General features: G+C 38.1%; 1 protein-coding gene across 5 annotated transcripts in view; it reads right to left on the reverse strand.

Moving 5' to 3' along the window:
- Nucleotides 1–21,040, reverse strand: part of SENP7 (SUMO1/sentrin specific peptidase 7) — a 148,786-nt gene that overhangs the window by 118,359 nt on the left and 9,387 nt on the right. For all 5 annotated transcript variants that reach the window (XM_013975109.2, XM_018060636.1, XM_005674864.3 and 2 more), the window contains exons 2-3: nt 9,143–9,195; nt 3,320–3,418 (exon numbers count right to left, since the gene is read on the reverse strand). In XM_013975109.2, the coding sequence (XP_013830563.2) occupies nt 3,320–3,418; nt 9,143–9,195 (152 nt within the window). The remainder of the gene's footprint in view (nt 1–3,319; nt 3,419–9,142; nt 9,196–21,040) is intronic.

Raw genomic sequence — 21,040 nt, forward strand, 5'->3', positions numbered from 1 at the left:
GCAACAAACTACTAATAGGTACAAAACAAAAATGAGCAACAACATTTTACTAAGCAAAAGAAGGCAACACAAAAGAGTATACACTGAAAAAAACAGGCAAAACTTACAAATATAGAAATTAAAAAATTGGTTGTCCAGAACAGGGTGGGAATAGAGACAACAGGCAAAGAAAAGATACAAGGGTAAGGGCAAAGTGAACTTTCAAGACTCATGACAATGCTCTATTTCACTGAGATATTGGTTGCATATGTTACATTAGTCAAAGCTCATCCAATTACATACCTAAGATCTGTTTTATATATCTCAGTAAAAAACACAAAATAAACAAGTTAAAATTCTGCTAAAGATTACGGAAACTGGCATTTATCCCTTTTCCTTTCATTGAAAGCTACGGTGGTGTGTGGGAGAAACCATGAAGCAAGATTTTGGTACCACCTCAAAGTCTACAAACTATGAAGCACATTTAACAAATACTGCTACATCTAAAGCAACAAGGGACCAAGGTAATGCTGACACATTTGCCACTTCAAATCTCAAATATGATGTAGATTTCCCAGAAGTTAAGTATCACTATCCTAAAGAAGACATCCAACTAGTATAGGAAACTAGTCATAGGAAAAGAAAATTTGCCTCTGAGGAGGCTCTGTTTCCCTTAGTGGGTCAGAGAGAACAAGAGAAAATAAGTTGTTACTTCTAAGGAAAAGAAGCCTGCTGAAACAAAGAGGAGTTAAGGAAAGAGAAGAAAGCAGACTGTATAACATAGAGACCTAATACCTAAAGAGCTCTCTGGTGATCCATGTCTGCCTCTTGAAGGTCAAAAACTAAGGAAAGATTATATGACCCAAGGGTAGAGGAAGAAACACATTTAGTAAGACACTTCTTAAGAAAACAAATTCAAATCACATCCATTTACTTACACTGTGTGTATTTAAAATGATATATTTTTACTCCATTCAGTATTCCAAAGCATAAAATAAAATATACAAATATAGATAAAATTTTCCTAAAATAATGTATTTTTTCCTTCTGTTAGCAACAATTTCACTACATGATAACATTCAGTACTAACTAGTAAATTTGTAGAAATATGGGATCTCTCATTGGTGGCAATACATATTGGTACAAATTTTCTGAGATAATTTTTCAGTATTTATAAAAATTTAATATACAAACTTTCTTATACCTAGTAATCCCACTCAAAAATGGTTCCCTGTTTATGAAAAACAAAGGTTTCTGCAATACTATTTATATTAGTAAAACTCTAGAAACAACCAAACTGTCTAATATCAGTGCACTATGTGACTAAATTATTGGATATAATATATTTGGGGAGTATTGTAAAGCCAATAAAAAATAAGCAAAAGAGGTACATCTAAATGTGTTAAAACAGAAAAAAATATTAAAATATTACTAACTAAAAATGGCAAAACACAGAACAAAATGTATTTCATGATCCCTCTTCAGCAATGATGAAAAAATGTACAGTCACACATGGGCAGCATGCTTTTTTCTTCTTGAAAGGAATGAAAAAAAAAAAAACTGTCAGTAGTGACTGCATTCAGGAAATAGTCCCATTTATTATTTTCCTTTTCTATACCCTGTATAAAAAACAAATGTATTATTTAATAACTAACATTTTAAATAACATTAGGGAATTCCTTGGTGGTCCAGTGGCTAGAAAACTGTACTTTTCAATGGGTTCAATCCCTGGTCAGGGAACCAAGATCCCACAGGCCATGAAGCACAGTCAAAATAAACAAATAAATAAATAAATAATGTTAAAGCAACTAATACTAACAGCTAATCTTTCCTCTGAGAACAAGTTTTAATAAATGGTTAATTTTTCTTGTCTATAACATAAAAATACATATATTCAAGGTGACTTAACATCTGTTATCCTAAAATACTACCATTATGAGCTAAACTGTCCCCTTCAAAATTCGCATGTTGATGGCCTCACCTTTAAAATGTATGTACGTGAAGATAGGGCCTTTACACAGGGAGTTTATGTTTAAATGGGGTCAAAAGGGTGGGAACATAATTTACAAGACTAGTGTCCTTATAGGAAGAGGAAGAAACTCCAGGCATGTGTGTGCACAGAAAAGAGGCCACATGAGAACACAGCAAGAAGGTGGCCATCTATAAGCCAAGGAAACAGGCCTTAGAGAAAACAACCCTGCCCGTACCTTGATCCTAGACTTCCAGCCTCCAGATCTATGAGAAAATAACTTTCTGTTGTTTAAGCCACCAACCTGCGGTATTTCATTATGTTAAAAATGTAGACCAATAAAACTAGTTGACCAGTATGTATATTCTCAAACAGATAACCGGAAAATCTGAGAAAAAAATTCCTGTTTTAAAACACCGACCATGAGTAGTGCCAGTCAAGAAAAGAAAAAAGAACATATAAAGTGCTATCTTTAGCCTTACTTTGGAGAAGGCAATGACACCCCACTCCCGCACTCTTGCCTGGAAAATCCCATGGACAGAGGAGCCTGGTGGGCTGCAGTCCATGGGGTCATGAAGAGTTAGACACGACTGAGTGACTTCACTTTCACTTTTCACTTTCATGCATTGGAGAAGGAAATGGCAACCCCCTCCAGTGTTCTTGCCTAGAGAATCCCAGGGATGGTGGAGCCTGGTGGGCTGCCATCTATGGGGTCACACAGAGTCGAACACGACTGAAGTGACTTAGCAGCAAGCCTGACTTATGAGAACTCTATAGTAATAATTAAAAGTGATAAAATTGGTACACATTTATAATCAGGCTATCTTTTAAAATAATTGTGTCACTTTTTACAATATACCCTCTTAAATTTACAAAATAAAAAAAGCAAGGGATTTCAATAAGTTTAGCATTAGCGTTAGTTGCTCAGTCATGTCTGACTCTCTGCAACTCCATGGACTGTACCTCTAAGCTCTTCTGTGCATGGGTCTTCTGTGCGACCCCACAGACGGCAGCCCACCAGGCTCCCCCGTCCGTGGTATTCTCCAGGCAAGAATACTGGAGTAGGTTGCCATTTCCTTCTCCTTTAACAAGCTTAATATTATCATAAATTTAAAATACAATATATAATAATGAGATTTAAATTTCATGAAGAAAACAACCATGCACAATACACTATTCTTAGATTTAAACTGAAAAATGACCCTAACCTCAAAGCATGATTTCAACATATGCCAGAAATAAATTAATTTAAAACCTGCAATTATGTAATACAAGAAAATTTAAAAAAAGAACGTGTAAGAAAATAAAAATTCAGCTTTATTAAAATATTTTTAAACCCCATATACTTATAAGAAAAAAGTTTTTATTTACCCCCTGCAAAGAAACATCCCAGTGTTCTGAGCTTCTGAGTTTGGACAGTGGTGACTGAACATGAACATCCTCTGGTTTTGCATTTAATATCTTTGTTATCTGAAACCAAAATGAGAAAATAATTAGTTTAATTGAAATACAAGTAAGAGCTGAATGAGCTAACAGAACCACTACATTACCTGCATTAATATTTTGCTATTACTTTTAAAGAGTTTTAAGTTCAGTGCTTAATTTATAAGTAGTTAAATATGCGGAGAAGGAAATGGCAAACCACTCCAGTGTTCTTGCCTGGAGAATCCCACGGACGGGGGAGCCTGGTGGGCTGCCGTCTATGGGGTCACACAGAGTTGGACATGACTGAAGCGACTTAACAGCAGCAGCAGTAGCTAAATATGATTTTACAAAAAGCCTCTTTCACTCAGTATAAAAGTAGATAAATGAGGTATCACAATAACTACTTAACTACTCTTACTTGCAGTTTCTTCCTCTCCTAATCTCTCAAACACTAACCCCAGAGTTCTCTAATACACAAATCTAACTACGGCTACAATCTTAAACTACAACAATGGTGCCTATTACTTACAGATGTAACTCTTAACAATCTGGGCTCTTTGATGTCACTCACACATCACAAACTTTACACCTTAACCACACTGAGTTTACTCAACCTTCTTGAGGCATACCATCTCTAGACCTCTGTATGTACTGCTCCTTTAACCTAGAATGCTCTTCGCTCTATCTCTCCCCTATTAAATACCTCAGATTCTGCAAAAAATTATTCTTATTCACACAATCGTCACTCCCATACCAGGGCTTTCCTTTCTCTGGGTATTAGTACTTGGTAGTTTGTATTACACATATCATGCTATATTATAATTATTTATCTACATGTTTGTCTTCTTCACCAGACTATGAAGGGACTAAAAGAGTGTACTCTGACTTAGTCACCTTTATATTCCAAAGTGAATGGCTTACAAGACACTGAATAAACAAATGAATGGATGGATTGTAGGCACAAGCTTGAAATCATCTGTTTAGAACTTAAATAATTTAACTTTTACATTATAAATCATGGTTAAGCATCAAGTTTAGCTTATTATATAACATAAAATAAGCACTGGGCTTCCAATATAATAAGCATCGGGCTTCCCAGGTAGTGCGAGTGGTGAAGAACCCACCTGCCAATGCAGGAGACATAAGAAACATGGGTTCAGTCCCTGGGTCTGGAAGATCCCCTAAAGGAGGGCATGGCAACCCACTCCAATATTCCTACCCAGAAAATCCCATAGACAGAGGAGCCTGGTGGGCTACAATCCATAGGGTTGCAAAGAGTCAGACATGACTGAAGTGACTCAGCATGCATAATAAGCACTGTATCAATTACAATTAGTAACACCATAAAATGGTTTCAATACGAGTAAAGCAAAAGGGCTTCCCTGGTGGTCCAGTGATTAAGAATCCACCTTGCAATGCAGGGGATACCACTTTGATCCCTGCTCTGGGAAGATCCCACATGCCGTGGGGAAACTAAGCCCATGTGCCAGAATCACTGAGCATTAGCTCTGGAGCCTGCAAGTCACAACTACTGAAGCCCACACATCCTAGAACCTACGCTCCTCCACAAGAAAAGCCACCACAATGAAAACCCTGCGCACTGCAACTACAGACGACTCCTCGCTCTAGTGCATCCAGAGAAAGCCTGAATGCAGCAACGAAGACTCAGTGAAGCCAAAAATAAATAGATAAAATTATTTTTAAAAATCTACAAATGATAAATGCTGAAGAGGGTGTGAAGAGAAAGGAACCCTCCTACACTGCTGGTGGGAATGCAAATTGATATACCTACTAGGAAGAACAGTATGGAGGTTCCTTAAAAAACTAAAACTAGAGCTACCGTATGATTCAGCAATGCCACTCCTGGACATACAACAGAAGAAAACCATACTTTGAAAACATACATGCATCCCAATGTTCACTGCAACACTATTTACAAAAGTTAGTAGGTGGAAGCAACTTAAACGTCCACCAACAGAGGAATCGATAAAGAAGATGTGGTCATATATACAATGGAATATTACTCAGCCATAAAAAAGAATGAAATAGCATTTGCAACAACATGGCAAGAATACACAGAAGAACTATACAAAAAAGATCTTCATGACCCAGATAATCACGATGGTGTGATCACTCACCTAGAGTCAGACATCCTGGAATGTGAAGTCAAGTAGGCCTTAGAAAGCATCACTATGAACAAAGCTAGTGGAGGTGATGGAATTCCAGTTAAGCTATTTCAAATCCTAAAAGATGATGCTGTGAAAGTGCTGCACTTAACACGCCAGCAAATTTGGAAAACTCAGCAGCGGCCACAGGACTGGAAAAGGTCAGTTTTCATTCCAAACCCAAAGAAGGGCAATGCCAAAGAATGCTCAAACTACCACACAACTGCACTCATCTCACATGCTAGTAAAATAATGCTCAAAATTCTCCAAGCCAGGCTTCAGCAATACGTGAACTGTGAACTTCCAGATGTTCAAGCTGGTTTTAGGAAAGGTAGAGGAACCAGACATCAAATTGCTAACATCCGCTGGATCATGGAAAAAGCAAGAGAGTTCCAGAAAAACATCTATTTCTGCTTTATTGACTATGCCAAAGCTTTTGACTGTGGATCACAATAAACTGTGGAAAATTCTGAAAGAGATGGGAATACCAGACCACCTACCCTGCCTCTTGAGAAACCTATATGCAGGTCAGGAAGCAACAGGTAGAACTGGACATGGAACAACAGACTGGTTCCAAAGAGGAAAAGGAGTATGTCAAGGCTGTATACTGTCACCCTGCTTATTTAACTTCTATACAGAATACATCATGAGAAATTCTGGGCTGGAAGAAGCACAAGCTGGAATCAAGATTGCTGGGAGAAATATCAATAACCTCAGATATGCAGATGACACCACCCTTATGGCAGAAAGTGAAGAGGAACCAAAAAGCCTCTTGATGAAAGTGAAAGAGGAGAGTGAAAAAGTTGGCTTAAAGCTCAACATTCAGTGGCATTCTAACATGTATACTATCATGTAAGAATCGAATCGCCAGTCTATGTCTGACGCAGGATACAGCATGCTTGGGGCTGGTGCATGGGGATGACCCAGAGAGATGTTATGGGGAGGGAGGTGGGAGGGGGGTTCATGTTTGGGAATGCATGTAAGAATTAAAGATTTTAAAATTAAAAAAAATAATAATAAATAAATTTTTAAAAAAAAGCTCAACATTCAGAAAACTAAGATCATGGCACCTGGTCCCATTACTTCATGGCAAATAGATGGAGAAAGAGTGGAAACAGTGTCAGACTTTATTTTGGGGGGCTCCCAAATCACTGCAGATGGTGACTGCAGCCATGAAATCCTTGGAAGGAAAGTTATGACCAACCTAGATAGCATATTCAAAAGCAGAGACATTACTTTGCCAACAAAGGTCCATCTAGTCAAGGCTATGGTTTTTCCAGTGGTCATGTATGGATGTGAGAGTTGGACTATAAAGAAAGCTGAGCGCCGAAGAATTGATGCTTTTGAACTCTGGTGCTGGAGAAGACTCTTGAGAATCCCTTGGACTGCAAGGAGATCCAACCAGTCCATCCTAAAGGAGACCAGTCCTGGGTGTTCATTGGAAGGACTGATGTTGAGGCTGAAACTCCTCATGCGAAGAGTTGACTCATTGGAAAAGACCCTCATGCTCGGAGGGATTGGGGGCAGGAGGAGAAGGGGATGAGAGAGGATGAGATGGCTGGATAGCATCACCAACTCGATGCACATGAACTTTTGGGTGAACTCCGGGAGTTGGTGATGGACAGGGAGGCCTGGCGTGCTGGACAGGTGATGGACAAGCGTGCTACGATTCATGGGGTCACAAAGAGTCGGACACGAATGAGCGACTAAACTGAACTGGATGGACCTAGAGATGGTTATACTGAGTAAAGTAAGTCAGACAGAGAAAGACAGATATCATATGACATTGCTTATTTGTGGAATCTAAAAAATGGTACAAATGAACCTATTTACAAAACAGGAATAGAGTCAAAGACACAGAAAACAACCTTACAGTTACCGGAGGAGAAAAGGGGTAGGCAGGAAAGATAAACTGTGACATTGAGACTGACATACACACACTGTTGTTGTTTGGTTGCTAAGTTGTGTCTGATGCTTTGCTCCTCTGCCCATGGGATTTCCCAGCAAGAATACTGGAGTGTGTTGCCATTTCCTTCTCCACATATTAGTGGATCGACCATACAGCACAGGAAACTCTACTCAATACTCTGCAATGACCTATATGGGAAAAGAATGTTGAAGAGTGGATATATGTACATATAATTGATTCACTTTGCTGTACACCTAAAACTAACACAACACTGTAAATCAACTATACTCCAATAAAGATTTTTAATTAAATAAATAAATAAAACTGGGTATAGTAGCAAGGTAATGGGCTTCCCAGGTAGCACAGTGGTAAAGAATCTGCCTGCAAATGCAAGAGACGTGGGCTCAATCCCTGGGTCAAGAAGATACCTTGGAGTAGCAAACTGCAAACTGCTCCAGCATCCTTGCCCAGAAAATTCCATGGACAGAGGAGCCTGATGGGCTACAATCTATGGGACTGCAAAGAGTCGGACACACATAGACACACAGAAGCAATGTAAAATCTCCTTTTTAACTCCTTTATTTATCTCACTTAAGCTAAATCCAGATTTTTTCCTTTTATTTTTTGCTGCCTGGCATGGCTTGCAGGATCTTAGTTTCCAACCAGAAATTGAACCCAGACCCACAGCAGTGAAATGACAAAGTCCCAACCACTGGACCACCAGGGAATTCACTAAATCCAGAAAATTAAATGAATAAACCACACCCCACAAATCTGAAGTAAGCAAAGGTAGAATAAGAGTACCCAAAGCTACACTCTCTATGTGGTCTTGCAAGGTACTCTTGATTTCACAGCCCTCCTTTATATCTTCTTCTCACCTTTTTTTCCAAAAACTGTGCCCAATTAAAGTTATTTGCGTATAATTAGAATGCTTCAAAGAAAAGTCACTAATAAATTATTATAATGCAAATCAAGGAACTATGGCATTAAATCACAAAATTCTATAGGAAAAAAGACTATCTTTCTAAAAAAGATTAAATCTTTTTCAACACCTTCTAGGTAGGTAGAAACCTCATTTTGCCTGTTTTGCTATTCCTGGCTTATATGAAAGAAATAAACGAAAAAATATGTTTAAAAAGATATATACCAAATAGTAACTTTCAGCGCATAACTTGAATACAACTCTTCAACATCTACAGTATCATAAATGAATGCACCTGAGGTACTCTAATATATTTGATCATCAAATAAATGAGTATGTTTTATATAAATTTAAAATAATATTTGAAAAGTATACTAGTAAATTTTATAATGATTTAAACAAGGCTGGTCCCAGAAAGGATTTCCTATTTTCTAGTTAACCCTTGATTAATTAGGATATACCACTGGTGGGTCAGATGGTAAAGAAGACCTAAGTTCAATCCCTGAGTCAGGAAGATCCCCTGGAGAAGGAAATGGCTACCCACTCCAGTTATTGTTGCCTGGAGAATTCCCTGGACTGAGAAGCCTGGAGGCCATGAGGTCGCAAAGAGTTGGACATGACTGAATGACTAACACATCCCCCAATAAACACTGATTAGTTATAGATTTACAGTATTTTCTTTAAAATTTTATTGAAAAGACAAATACCAAAATACTTTAAAAATTATTAACTCTAAAGATAATCCAAAAGTTAAGAGCAAAACTAATACATACCTTATGTAACTCTGAAGACGAAGGCTTTTTCCTTTTTCCTTCTGTGACAATTTCTACAAAGACATGATAAAAATTAGCATTTAAGAAACAACAGAACAGAATTAATCCTTTCATAGCTGTCTTCTGTCTTAAAGTAACTTTTCTTGTTAGATTTACAATTTAAAATCATACACTTCACAGAACCTGAAGGACTTACATAAAGGTTAAAAATAAACAGAAGAGTAACAGATTCTCATAAAATTTCTTGATTAAACAATATATGTACAATGACAACTGAAATACGATAGGTAGCTGACTGTAAGAACTAAGTAAGAAATTCCCTGGCAAAAATCCTAGTATCCGAGAGGTCGTTGATGTATTTTGGTTGAACTGTAAGACTAGATAAATTCTTATAATGGGGAACAAGGGGGCTATGGGAGAGGAGAGCAGAGGGTAAGGGCTACATATCTAAGCATCTATGCAAAAGAAAACAGCTTAGACCTTTCCTTACCATTTTTCAGACTTCCTAACGGATGTTCTTTGTTTCGTTTTTTTTTTTTTTTTAATTTATTTTTCTAACTGAAGGATAATTGATTGACAGAATTTTGTTGGTTTCTGCCAAACATCAACATGAATGATTCTTTTATTCAGTCAGCAAATATGTATTGAATGTTGATCATGTGCCTGGCACTGTGCCAGCCAGTAGGTATTGGGTAGTGAGCAAATTTAACACAGTTTAAGTCTTCCTGGAACTTACAATTCACTGGAATTTCTCACAAATTTCATAATAAAAATCGATCATAGAGATCCACACATATGTGGTCACTTATTTAAGACAAATACACCCCCTGCAATTCAGTGAGGAAGGGATGATCTTTTCCATGAGTAATGCTGAAGCAATTTTATAACAAAATGATGTAAACAAATAAATAATAAACATATTATAGACAAAAATTATTTATAAATGGATCAAAGATTTAAATGTCAAAGACAAATAAAGCTTCTAGAATAAAAACGAAGGGAATATAGTCATGATCTTGGGGTTGGTAAGGATTTTTCCAACAAGATTCAAGTAGTACTAATCATAAAGGAAAAGATTAATAAACTCAACTTCATTAAAATTAAAAACTTTTGTTCACCAAATCTCATCACTGAATGAGAAAGCACACTGCAAAATGGAAGATGATTTATGACGCAGTTATCTATGTACAGCATGATGACTATAGCTAATACTGTGTAATACATGTATCTGTCAAAGGATTCATAACCAGAATACATAAAGAACTCCTACAAAGCAAAGGCAAGACAACCCAGTGTTCACAATGGGCAAAACCCTCGAATAGGTACTTCATAAAAAATTTTTAAAAGTCCAAATGGCCAATAAACATATGAAGTATCTACTCATTATTCAGTTCAGTTCAGTAACTCAGTCGTGTCCGACTCTTTGCAACCCATGAATTGCAGCACGCCAGGCCTCCCTGTCCATCACCAACTCCCAGAGTTCACTCAGACTTACGTCCATAGAGTCAGTGATGCCATCCAGCCATCTCATCCTACGTCATCCCCTTCTCCTCCTGCCCCCAATCCCTCCCAGCATCAGAGTCTTTTCCAATGAGTCAACTCTTAGCATGAGGTGGCCAAAGTACTCGAGTTTCAGCTTCAGCATCATTCCCTCCAAAGAAATCCATAAAGTACCTCAATTTCATTATTACTAGGGAAAAGTGAAAGTGAAAGTGAAGTCACTCAGTCGTGTCCGACTCTTTGCAACCCCGTGGACTGTAGCCCACCAAGCTCCTCCGTCCATGGGATTCTCCAGGCAAGAATACTGGAGTGGGTTGCCATTTCCTTCTCCAGGGGATCTTCCCAACCCAGGGATCGAACCCAGGTCTCCCACATTGCAGGCAAACGCTTTAACCTCAGAGCCACCAAGCTAAAATATCAATAGAACATCATTTACCCTTGTAAAATTAAAAAGACAAACAATATCAAGTTTTTTTTAACAATATCAAGTATTGGTAATTGGTCATATTCTATATGACTAGAAGTCTCACATACTGCTTGTGTGAGGGTAAATGAATACATCTACTTTGTCAGTCAGTATCTTCTAAAGTTAGACACCTGCTTACTTAATGTCCAACAATAACATTAATAGATATTTAACCAAAAGAAATGAGTGACTATGCCTCTAAAAGGCATAAAAATGCTATCCTATAAAACAGGCATGTATAAAAATGCTATCTTTGTTCTTAATGACGATACCTAAAAACAATCCAAATATCCATCACAGGAGCAAGAATAGACCTTTGTATACAATAGAAAACTACATGAATAAAATTTTTTATACAATAGAAAATTACATAGTAATAAAAAGAATGAATAACTGCTATGCACAATATGAATATATCTCACAGACATTTATGTGGAATTCAAGAATGGGTAAAACATATCTATAACGATATTAGTTACGATGGTGCAAGTACCCAAACAGAGAGACCACTCACTCACTGGGACAGGATACAAGGTAGTCTTCTGAGATGCTCAAAATGTTCTAATCTTGAACTATGTGATAGTTATACAGGTTCATGTATACAAGTATAAAAAGTCATCAAACATCAAAGACATGGTACTGTGTCACATGTAATTGTTTGCTCACTAAGTTGTGTCTGACTCTTTGCGACCCTGCAGACTGCAGCAAGCCAGGCTCCTGTCACCTTGAATATCTCCCAGAGTTTGCTCAAATTTATGTCCATTGTGTCACTGATGCTATCTAACCATCTAATCTTCTGCTACCCCCTTCTCCTTTTGCCTTCAATCTTTCCCAGCATTAGGGTCTTTTCCTATAAGTGGGTTCTTCACGTTAGGTGGACAAAGTATTGGAGCTTCAGCTTTGGCAACAGTCCTTCCAAGGACTATTCAGGGTTGATTTTCTTAAGGATTAACTGGTTTTATCTCCTTGCTATCCAAGGGACTCTCAAGAGTCTTCTCCAGCACCACAATTCAAAAGCATCAATTCTTCAGGACTCGGTCTTTTTGAATGGTCCAACTCTCACAACCATACATGACTACTGGAAAAACCATCAGTCAGTCAGTTTAGTCGTGTCCGACTCTTTGTGACCCATGAATCGCAGCATGCCAGGCCTCCCTGTCCATTACCAACTCCCAGAGTTCACTCAGACTCACGTCCATCGAGTCAGTGATGCCGTCCAGCCATCTCATCCTCTGTCGTCCCCTTCTCCTCCTGCCCCCAATCCCTCCCAGCATCACAGTCTTTTCCAATGAGTCAACTCTTCGCATGAGGTGGCCAAAGTACTGGAGTTTCAAAGAAATCCCAGGGCTGATCTCCTTCAGAATGGACTGGTTGGATCTCCTTGCAGTCCAAGGGACTCTCGAGAGTCTTCTCCAACACTACAGTTGAAAAGCATCAATTCTTCGGTGCTCAGCTTTCTTCACAGTCCAACTCTCACACCCATACATAGATTTGACTAATCGGAACTTTATCAGCAAAGTGATGTCTCTGCTTCTTAATACACTGTCTAGGTCTGTCAAAGCTTTCCTTCCATGGGGCCAGTGTCTTAATTTCATGACTGCAGTCACCGACCTCAGTGATTCTGGAACCCAAGAAAAGAAAATCTGTCATTGCTTCTACTTTTCCCCTTTCTATCTGCCATGAAGTGATGGGAGCGGATGCCATGATCTTAATTTTTTAATGTTGAGTTTTAAGTTAGCTTTTTCACTCTCTTCTTTCACTTTCACCAAAAGGCTCTTTACTTCCTCTTCACTTTCTGCCATTAGAGTGGTATCATCTGCATATCTGACATTGTTGACATTTCTCCTGGCAATCTTGATTCCAGCTTGTGATTCATCCAGCCCAGCATTTCACATGATGTACTCTCCATATATGTTAAATAAACAAAGTATCAATATACAGCCTTGTCTACTCCTTTCACAATTTTGAACCAATCCATTGTTTCATGTCCAGTTCTAACTGTTGTTTTTCTTGACCCACTTACAGGTTTCTCAGGAGGCAGGTAAGGTTGTGGGGTATTCTCATTTCTTTAACAATTTCCACAGTTTGTTGTGATCCACACAGTCAAAGGCTTTAATGTAGTCAATGAAGCAGAAACAGATGTTTTTTCTGGACTTCCCTTGCTTTCTCCATGATACAATGAATTTGATCTGTTTCCTCTGACTCTTCAAAACCTAGCTGGCATATCTGGAAGTTCTCAGTTCACATACTGCTGAAGCCTAGCTTGAACAATTGAGGATAACCTTGCCAGCATGTGAAATGAGAGCAACTGTACCACAGTTTGAACATTTTTTGGCATCACCCTTCCTTGGCATTGGAATGAACACTGACCTTTTCCAGTCTTGTGGTCACTGCTGAGTTTTCCAAATTTGCTGATATATATTGAGTACAGTACTTTAACAGCATCATCTTTTAGGATTTTAAACAGATTAGCTGGAATTCCATCATATCCACTCACTTTGTTCATAGTAACACTTCCTAAGACCCACCTGACCTCACATTCCAGGATGCCTGGCTCTCAGTGAGTGACCATACCCTCATGGTTATCTGGGTCATTAAGACATTTTCTGTATAGTTCTTCTGTATATTCTTGCCACCTCTTCTTAAGATCTTCTGCTTCTGTTAGGTCTCACCATTTCTGTTCTTTATCATGCCCTTCCTTGCAAGAAATGTTGCCTTGGTATCTTCAACTTTCTTGAAGAGATCTCCATTAGTCCCCATTTTACTGTTTTCCTCTATATCTTTGCATTGGTCATTTAAAAAGGCCTTCTTATCTCTCCTTGCTATTCTCTGGAACTCTGAATTCAGTTGGGTGTATCTTTCCCTTTCTCCCTTGCTTTTCACTTATCTTCTTTTCTCAGCTATTTGTAAAGCCTCCTACAACAACCACCTCCTACATTTCTGTTTCTTTAGGATGGTTTTGGTCACTGCCTATTGTACAATGTTATGAACCTCTGTCCACAGTTCTTCAAGCACTCTCTCTACCAGATCTAATCCCTTGAATCTATTCATCACCTTCAAGGATTTGATTTAGGTCATATTTGAATGGCCTATTGTTTTTTCCTCTTTCTTCTTTTAAGCCTGAATTTTGCAATAAGGAACTCGTGATCGGGGCCACGATCAGCTCCAGGTCTTGTTTTTATTGACTGTATAGATCCTCTCATTTTCGCTGCAAAGAACATCATCAATCTGATTCCAGTACTGACCATCTGGTGATGTCCATGTGTAGAATCATCTCTTAGGTTGCTGGAAATGGGTGTTTGCTATGATCATGTTTTCTGATAAAACTGTTAGCCTTTACCCTGCTTCATTCTGTACTGCAAGGCCAAACTTGCTTGTTATTCTGGGTATCTCTTGACTTCCTACTTTTGCATTCCAGTCCCCTGTGATGAAAAGGATATCTTTTTTTTTTTTTTTTTGGTGTTAGTTCTACAAGGACTTGTAGGTCTTCCTAGAACCGTTAAACTTCAACTTCTTTGGCATCAGCGGTTAGGGGACAGACCTCTGTCGTTTTTCAGGTTGCACCAAAGTACTGCATTTTGAACTCTTCTGTTGACTATGAAGGCTACTCCATTCCTTCCAAGGAATTCTTGCCTACAGTGGTAAATACAATGGTTGTCTAAATTCACCCATTACCATCCATTTTAATTCGCTGATTTCTAAGATGTTGATGTTCTCTCTTGCCATAACCTGCTACCATGTCCAGTTTACCTTGATTCATGGATCTAATATTCCAGGTTCCTATGAAATACTGTTCTGTACAACATAGGACTTAACTTTCACCACCAGACACATCCACAACTGAGCGTCATTTCCACTTTGGTCCAGCTGCTTCATTCTTTCAGGAGCTATTCATAATTCCACTCTGCTCTTTCCCAGTAGCAATATGCTACTGGCACCTTCTGACCTTGGGGGCTTATCTTCCAGTGACATATCTTTTTGCCTTTTCATACTGTCCATGGGGTTCTCCAAGCAAGACTACTACTGTGGACTTTGATTTCTTACTCCAGTGAACCACCTTCTGTCAGAACTCTTCAGTACGACCTGTCCATCCTGGGTGGCCCTGCACCCATGGCTCACAGCTTCCTTGAGTTTGCTGCGACCATGAAGAGACTATATGTAATACCTCAACTTAATAATTAAAAAACTTTTAAAGTAACAGTTATAACAAATGGGCTATAGCTTATCCAGAAATCTATATACCTGAAACAATTTATCTCATTTCATAAAAATAGTGTGAGTTTCATCAAATGCATTTCCTAGAGTAATCACTGATATAAAAATCATTTTAACTTCTATACTTAAGCTTTTGATAATTTTAAACAATTGTCAATAAAGTAGCACTTCTTAAACTGCCAAAAACAAGTAACATTTAAGTAAATGTTAAGAACTTCTTTAAAAAAATAGAAAGAAAGCCTTTCTTATATAAATTCAATTTCTAGTCAATTTTCAACTTAATATATAGGGCTTCCCTGGTGGCTCAGTGGTAAAGAATCTGCCTGCCACTGCAGGAGACACGGGTTTAATCCCTGATTCAGGAAGATGCCGCAGGGCAAATTAAGCCCATGCACCAAAAATACTGAGATGAGACTATAGACCTCAGGAGCCACAACTACTGAGGCCAGGTGCTACAACTACTGAACCCCGAGCACCAGAGCCTGTGCTCCACAAGAAGAGAAGCCAGTGCTGAGAAGTTCACGCTCTGCAGCAAGAGTAGCCCCTATTTGCCACAACTAGAGAAAAGCCTGTGCAGCAACGAAGACCCAACACACCCAAAAATAAATAAATAGACATTTTTTAACAAATAAATATACTTTTAAAGTAATACAAGTTGCTTAAATCGAAGTTTATATATTTTTGCATATTTCTTTTAATTAATACTATTGTGATTTCCCAAAATTTTAGAGGTTTTTATAACTGAGTTGTTCCAACCTATATAAGATTGGTTGGAATATTTTAATAAACATATGATGTACCTCTACTTGTGACTGTCTAGTATAACACAGTGCTCAAGAATAAAATTATTAAAGCCAGAAAACCTAAATTTATATTTTGGCTTACTAGTTGTGACTTCCCTGAGACTCAATTGCATCCACGCATGCTTAGTAGTATCCAACTCTTTGGGACCCCATAGACTGTAGCCCACCAGGTTCCTCTGCCCATGGAGTTTTGCAGGCAAGAATACTGGAACAGGTTGTCATTTCCTAATCCAGAGACTCAGTTTCTCATCTCCTAAAAGGGGAGTATATCCAGCTTTTCAATTGCTAAGATTAAAGTGAGATAGGCTAATCTCCCCAAAAAAATAAAAGCAAAAATAAATAAATGGGACCTAATCAAACTTAAAAGCTTTTGCACAGCAAAGGAAACCATCAACAAAATGAAAAGACACCTATGAATGGGAGAAAATATTTGCAAACAACATGACTGATAAGAGCTTAATTTCCAAAATATACAAACAGCTCACATAACTCAATATTTAAAAACAAAAACAAAAACAAAAAACAATCAAACTATGGGCAGACGATCTAAGTAGACATTTCTCCAAAGAAGACATACAGATGGCTAAAATCACTTAACACTGCTAATTAATAGAGAAATGCAAATCAAAACCACAATGACATATCGCCTCACACCAGTAAGAATAAATATCATCAAAAAGGCTACAAATAATAAATGCTCGAGAGAGTGTAGAGAAAAGGGAACCCTCCTACACTGTTGGTGGGAACTTAAATTGGTACAGCCACTATGAAATACAGCATGGGGGTTCCTTACAAAACTAAAAATAGAGCTACCATGATTCAGTAAACCCACTCCTGGGCATATATCCAGAAAAGATGGAAATTCTAATCCAAAAGATACAAGCAACCCCAGTGTTCACAGCAGCACTATTTATAAGAGTCAAAACATGGAAGCAAACTACATGTCTGTCAACAAGTAAATGGATAAAGATAAAATGGATAAATGGATAAATATTCCATACACATAATGGAATATTACCATAAAAATGAAATACTACCATTTGCAGCAACATAAAAGGACCTAGAGACTGTCATACTAAGTCAAACAAGTCAGAAAAAGATAAATATGACATGATATCACTTGAATGTGGAATCTAAAAGGTAATACAAAAGAATCTATATACAAAACAGAAATGAGACTTAAAGACATGGAAAACAAAGTTATGGTTATTAAAAGGGAAAGGAAGGGCAGGAGAGAATAAATTATGAATATGGGATTAGCAGGGCAAAGGCTAATAGAGTTTGGCCAAGAGAACGCACTGGTCATAGCAAACACTCTCTTCCAACAACACAAGAGAAGACTCTACACATGGACATTACCAGATAGTCAACAACAAAATTAGACTGATTATATTCCTTGCAGACAAAGATGGAGAAGTTCTATATAGTTAGCAAAAACAAGCCCAGGTGCTGACTGTGGCTCAGACCGTGAACTCCTTTCTCCAAATTGAGACTGAAATTGAAGAGAGTAGGGAAAACCACTAGGCCATTCAGGTATGACCTAAATCAAATCCCTTACGATTATACAGTGGAAGTGAGAAATAGATTTAAGGGACTAGATCTGATAGACAGAGTGCCTGATGAACTATGGACAGAGGTTCATGACATTGTACAGGAGACAGGGATCAAGAACATCCCCAAGGAAAAAAAATGCAAAAAAGCAAAATGGCTGTCTGGGGAGGCCTTACAAATAGCTGTGAAAAGAAGAGAAGCGAAAGGCAAAGGAGAGAAGGAAAGATATACCCATTTGAATGCAGCGTTCGAAAGAATAGCAAGGAGAAATAAGAAAGCCTTCCTCAGTGATCAGTGCAAAGAATTAGAGGAAAATAATAGAATGGAAAAGACTAGAGATCTCTTCAAGAAAATCTGAGATACCAAGGGAACATTTCATGCAAAGATGGGCACAATAAAGTACAGAAACGGTATGGACATAACAGAAGCAGAAGATATTAAGAAGAGGTATCAAGAATACACCGAAGAACTATACAAAACAGATCTTCATGACCCAAATAATCATCATGGTGTCATCACTCACCTAGAGCCAGACATCCTGGAATGTGAAGTCAAGGAGCCTTAGGAAGCATCACTACAAACAAAGCTAGTGGAGGTGATGGAATTCCAGTTGAGCTAGCTCAAATCCTAAAAGATGATGCTGTGAAAGTGCTGCAAATCTGTCAACATGTCAGCAAATTTGGAAAATTCAACAGTGGCCATAGGACTGGAAAAGGTCAGTTTTCATTCCAATCCCAAAGAAAGGCAATGCCAAAGAATGCTCAAACTACTACACAATTGCACTCATCTCACATACTAGCAAAGTAATGCTCAAAATTCTCCAAGCCAGGCTTCAACTGTACACGAATCATGAACTTCCAGATGTTCAAGCAGGATTTAGAAAAGGCAGAGGAACCAGAGATCAAATTGCCAACACCCGTTGGATCATTGAAAAAGCAAGAACAGTTCCAGAAAAACATTTATTTCTGCTTTATTACTATGTCAAAGCCTTTGACTGTGTGAATCACAACAAACTGGAAAATTCTGAAAGAGATGGGAATACCAGACTACCTGACCTGCCTCTTGAAAAATCTTTACGCAGGTCAGGAAGCAACTGTTAGAGCTGGATATAGAACAGTAGACTGGTTCCAAATACAGAAAGGAATACATCAAGGCTGTATATTGTCACCCTGCTTACTTTACTTATATGCGGAGTACATCATGAGAAACGCTGGGCTGGAAGAAGCACAAGCTGGAATCAAGATTGCCAGGAGAAATATCAATAACCTCAGATACACAGAGGACACCACCCTTATGGCAAAAAGAAAAGAACTAAACAGCCTCTTGATGAAAGTGAGAGGAGAGTGAAAAAGTAGGCTTAAAGCTCAACATTCAGAAAACTAAGATCATGGCATCCAGTCCCATTACTTCACGGCAAATAGATGGGGAAACAGTGGAAAAAGTGAGAGACTATTTTTTTCGGCTCCCAAATCACTGCAGATGGTGACTGCAGCCATGAAATTCAAAGACACTTGCTTCTTAGAAGAAAAGTTATGACCAACCTACACAGCATATTAAAAAGGAGAGACATTACTTTGCCAACAAAGGTCCATCTAGTCAAGGCTATGATTTTTCCAGCAGTCATGTATGGATATGAGAGTTGAGCTATAAAGAAAGCTGAGTGCTGAAGAATCAATGCTTTTGAACTGTGATGTTGGAGAAGACTCTTTGGGAGTCCTCTGGAATTCAAGGAGATCCAACCAGTCCATCCTAAAGGAAATCAGTCCTGAATATTCACTGGAAGGACTGATGCTGAAGCTGATGGGAAGAACCGATACACTGGAAAAGACCCTGATGCTGGGAAAGATTGAAGGGGGCAGGAGAAGGGGACAACAGAGGATGAAATGGTTGGATGGCATCACCGACTCAGTGGGTTTGAGTAAACTCGTGGAGTTGGTGATGGACTGGGAGGCCTGGCGTGCTGCAGTCCGTGAGGTCGCAGAGTCGGATACGACTGAGCAACTGAACTGAACTGATGGGATTAACGGACACAAACTACTATACATAAAATAATTAAGCAATAAGGATTTATTGTATAACCAAAGGAGAAATATTCACAAGCATTTAGTATATGACACAGGAAATAACATTCAATATCTTATAACATAATGGAAAATGATCTAAAACATATATATATATATACACACACATACACACTATATATATAGCTGAATCACTGTGCTGGACACCTGAAACTTACACAATATTGTAAGCCAACTATACTTCAAAATAAAGTGAGATTGTCTATATTAAAATATTTAGATTATATCTGGCAAATAGTATAAAATATGTAAAAGAAATAACTTATTATTTTATACTAAAATGTCCCTCTTTAAGAAACATTAATGCATTTGTATTAGCATATAGAAAAATGCTAGTTATCCCATTCTAAATATATATATTCTTTACATATACAAGTTAAATAATTAGAAAGCGTGACTTTTTCCCAAGTAGTTTGTGGAGCCATTCATTCACTTTATTCCCTAAACGTTTATTTTAAATAACAATAATTTCCATTGCCAGGCACTATGCTAAATACTTTACTCACATTATTTTATTTAATCCTAACAAAGGCCTTATGAATTCAGTAATGGCATTATCACCATTTTATAGATGAAGATGTTAGGTTTGAATAATCTAAATAACTTGCCCAAGGTCGCCATGTTAATCTATCCCTGGTCTGAGTCCAGAGTTGGTATTGTTAACCAGCACACTCTAGGTATGCTGGATGCTATGGGGATAAAAAATAAGACAGTCCCTGTCACAGGGTTAACAGGATAACAGCGGAGATTAAACAATTCAGCAGCTAGAATAGATGATAGAATCTGGTAAGCTTACATAAAAAGTACAGAGAACTTTGAAGTTCAAAATTAGGAATATTTTTTCTAATTTTGAATTATTTTTTGAAATATTTTTTTTAAGTTTGAGTTAATTAGGAGATAGTTCTTAAAAGGCACAGTTGAACTGGATTTTGAAGTAAGTTTTGGATAATGAGTTTTAGATAGGCAGAAATAGGTGGGAGCACAGTGCGATGCTAAGTGCAGCCAAAGAGTGAATTACCCAACACAGGGACAGCAGGTCCCCTACATATGAACCTTCAAGTCATGAACTTTCAAAGATGCAATATGCACTTGCATGTCCAAATACATAAGTTACTGCACGTCTGGTGCATACTGTCACATGCCTGCATCCTCTACAAGTGGCTGTGTTCTTGTGTACTTTACAGTATACAGTAGTACAGCATCTTTAATTCAAGTCCAGGATGTCCAGAAGCAAGAGGGTAGACAGAACTGAATCCAGCAAGGAACCAGATCCTGTGCCATC

Source organism: Capra hircus, chromosome 1 (assembly GCF_001704415.2).
Source record: "Capra hircus breed San Clemente chromosome 1, ASM170441v1, whole genome shotgun sequence".
Lineage (NCBI taxonomy): Eukaryota > Metazoa > Chordata > Mammalia > Artiodactyla > Bovidae > Capra > Capra hircus.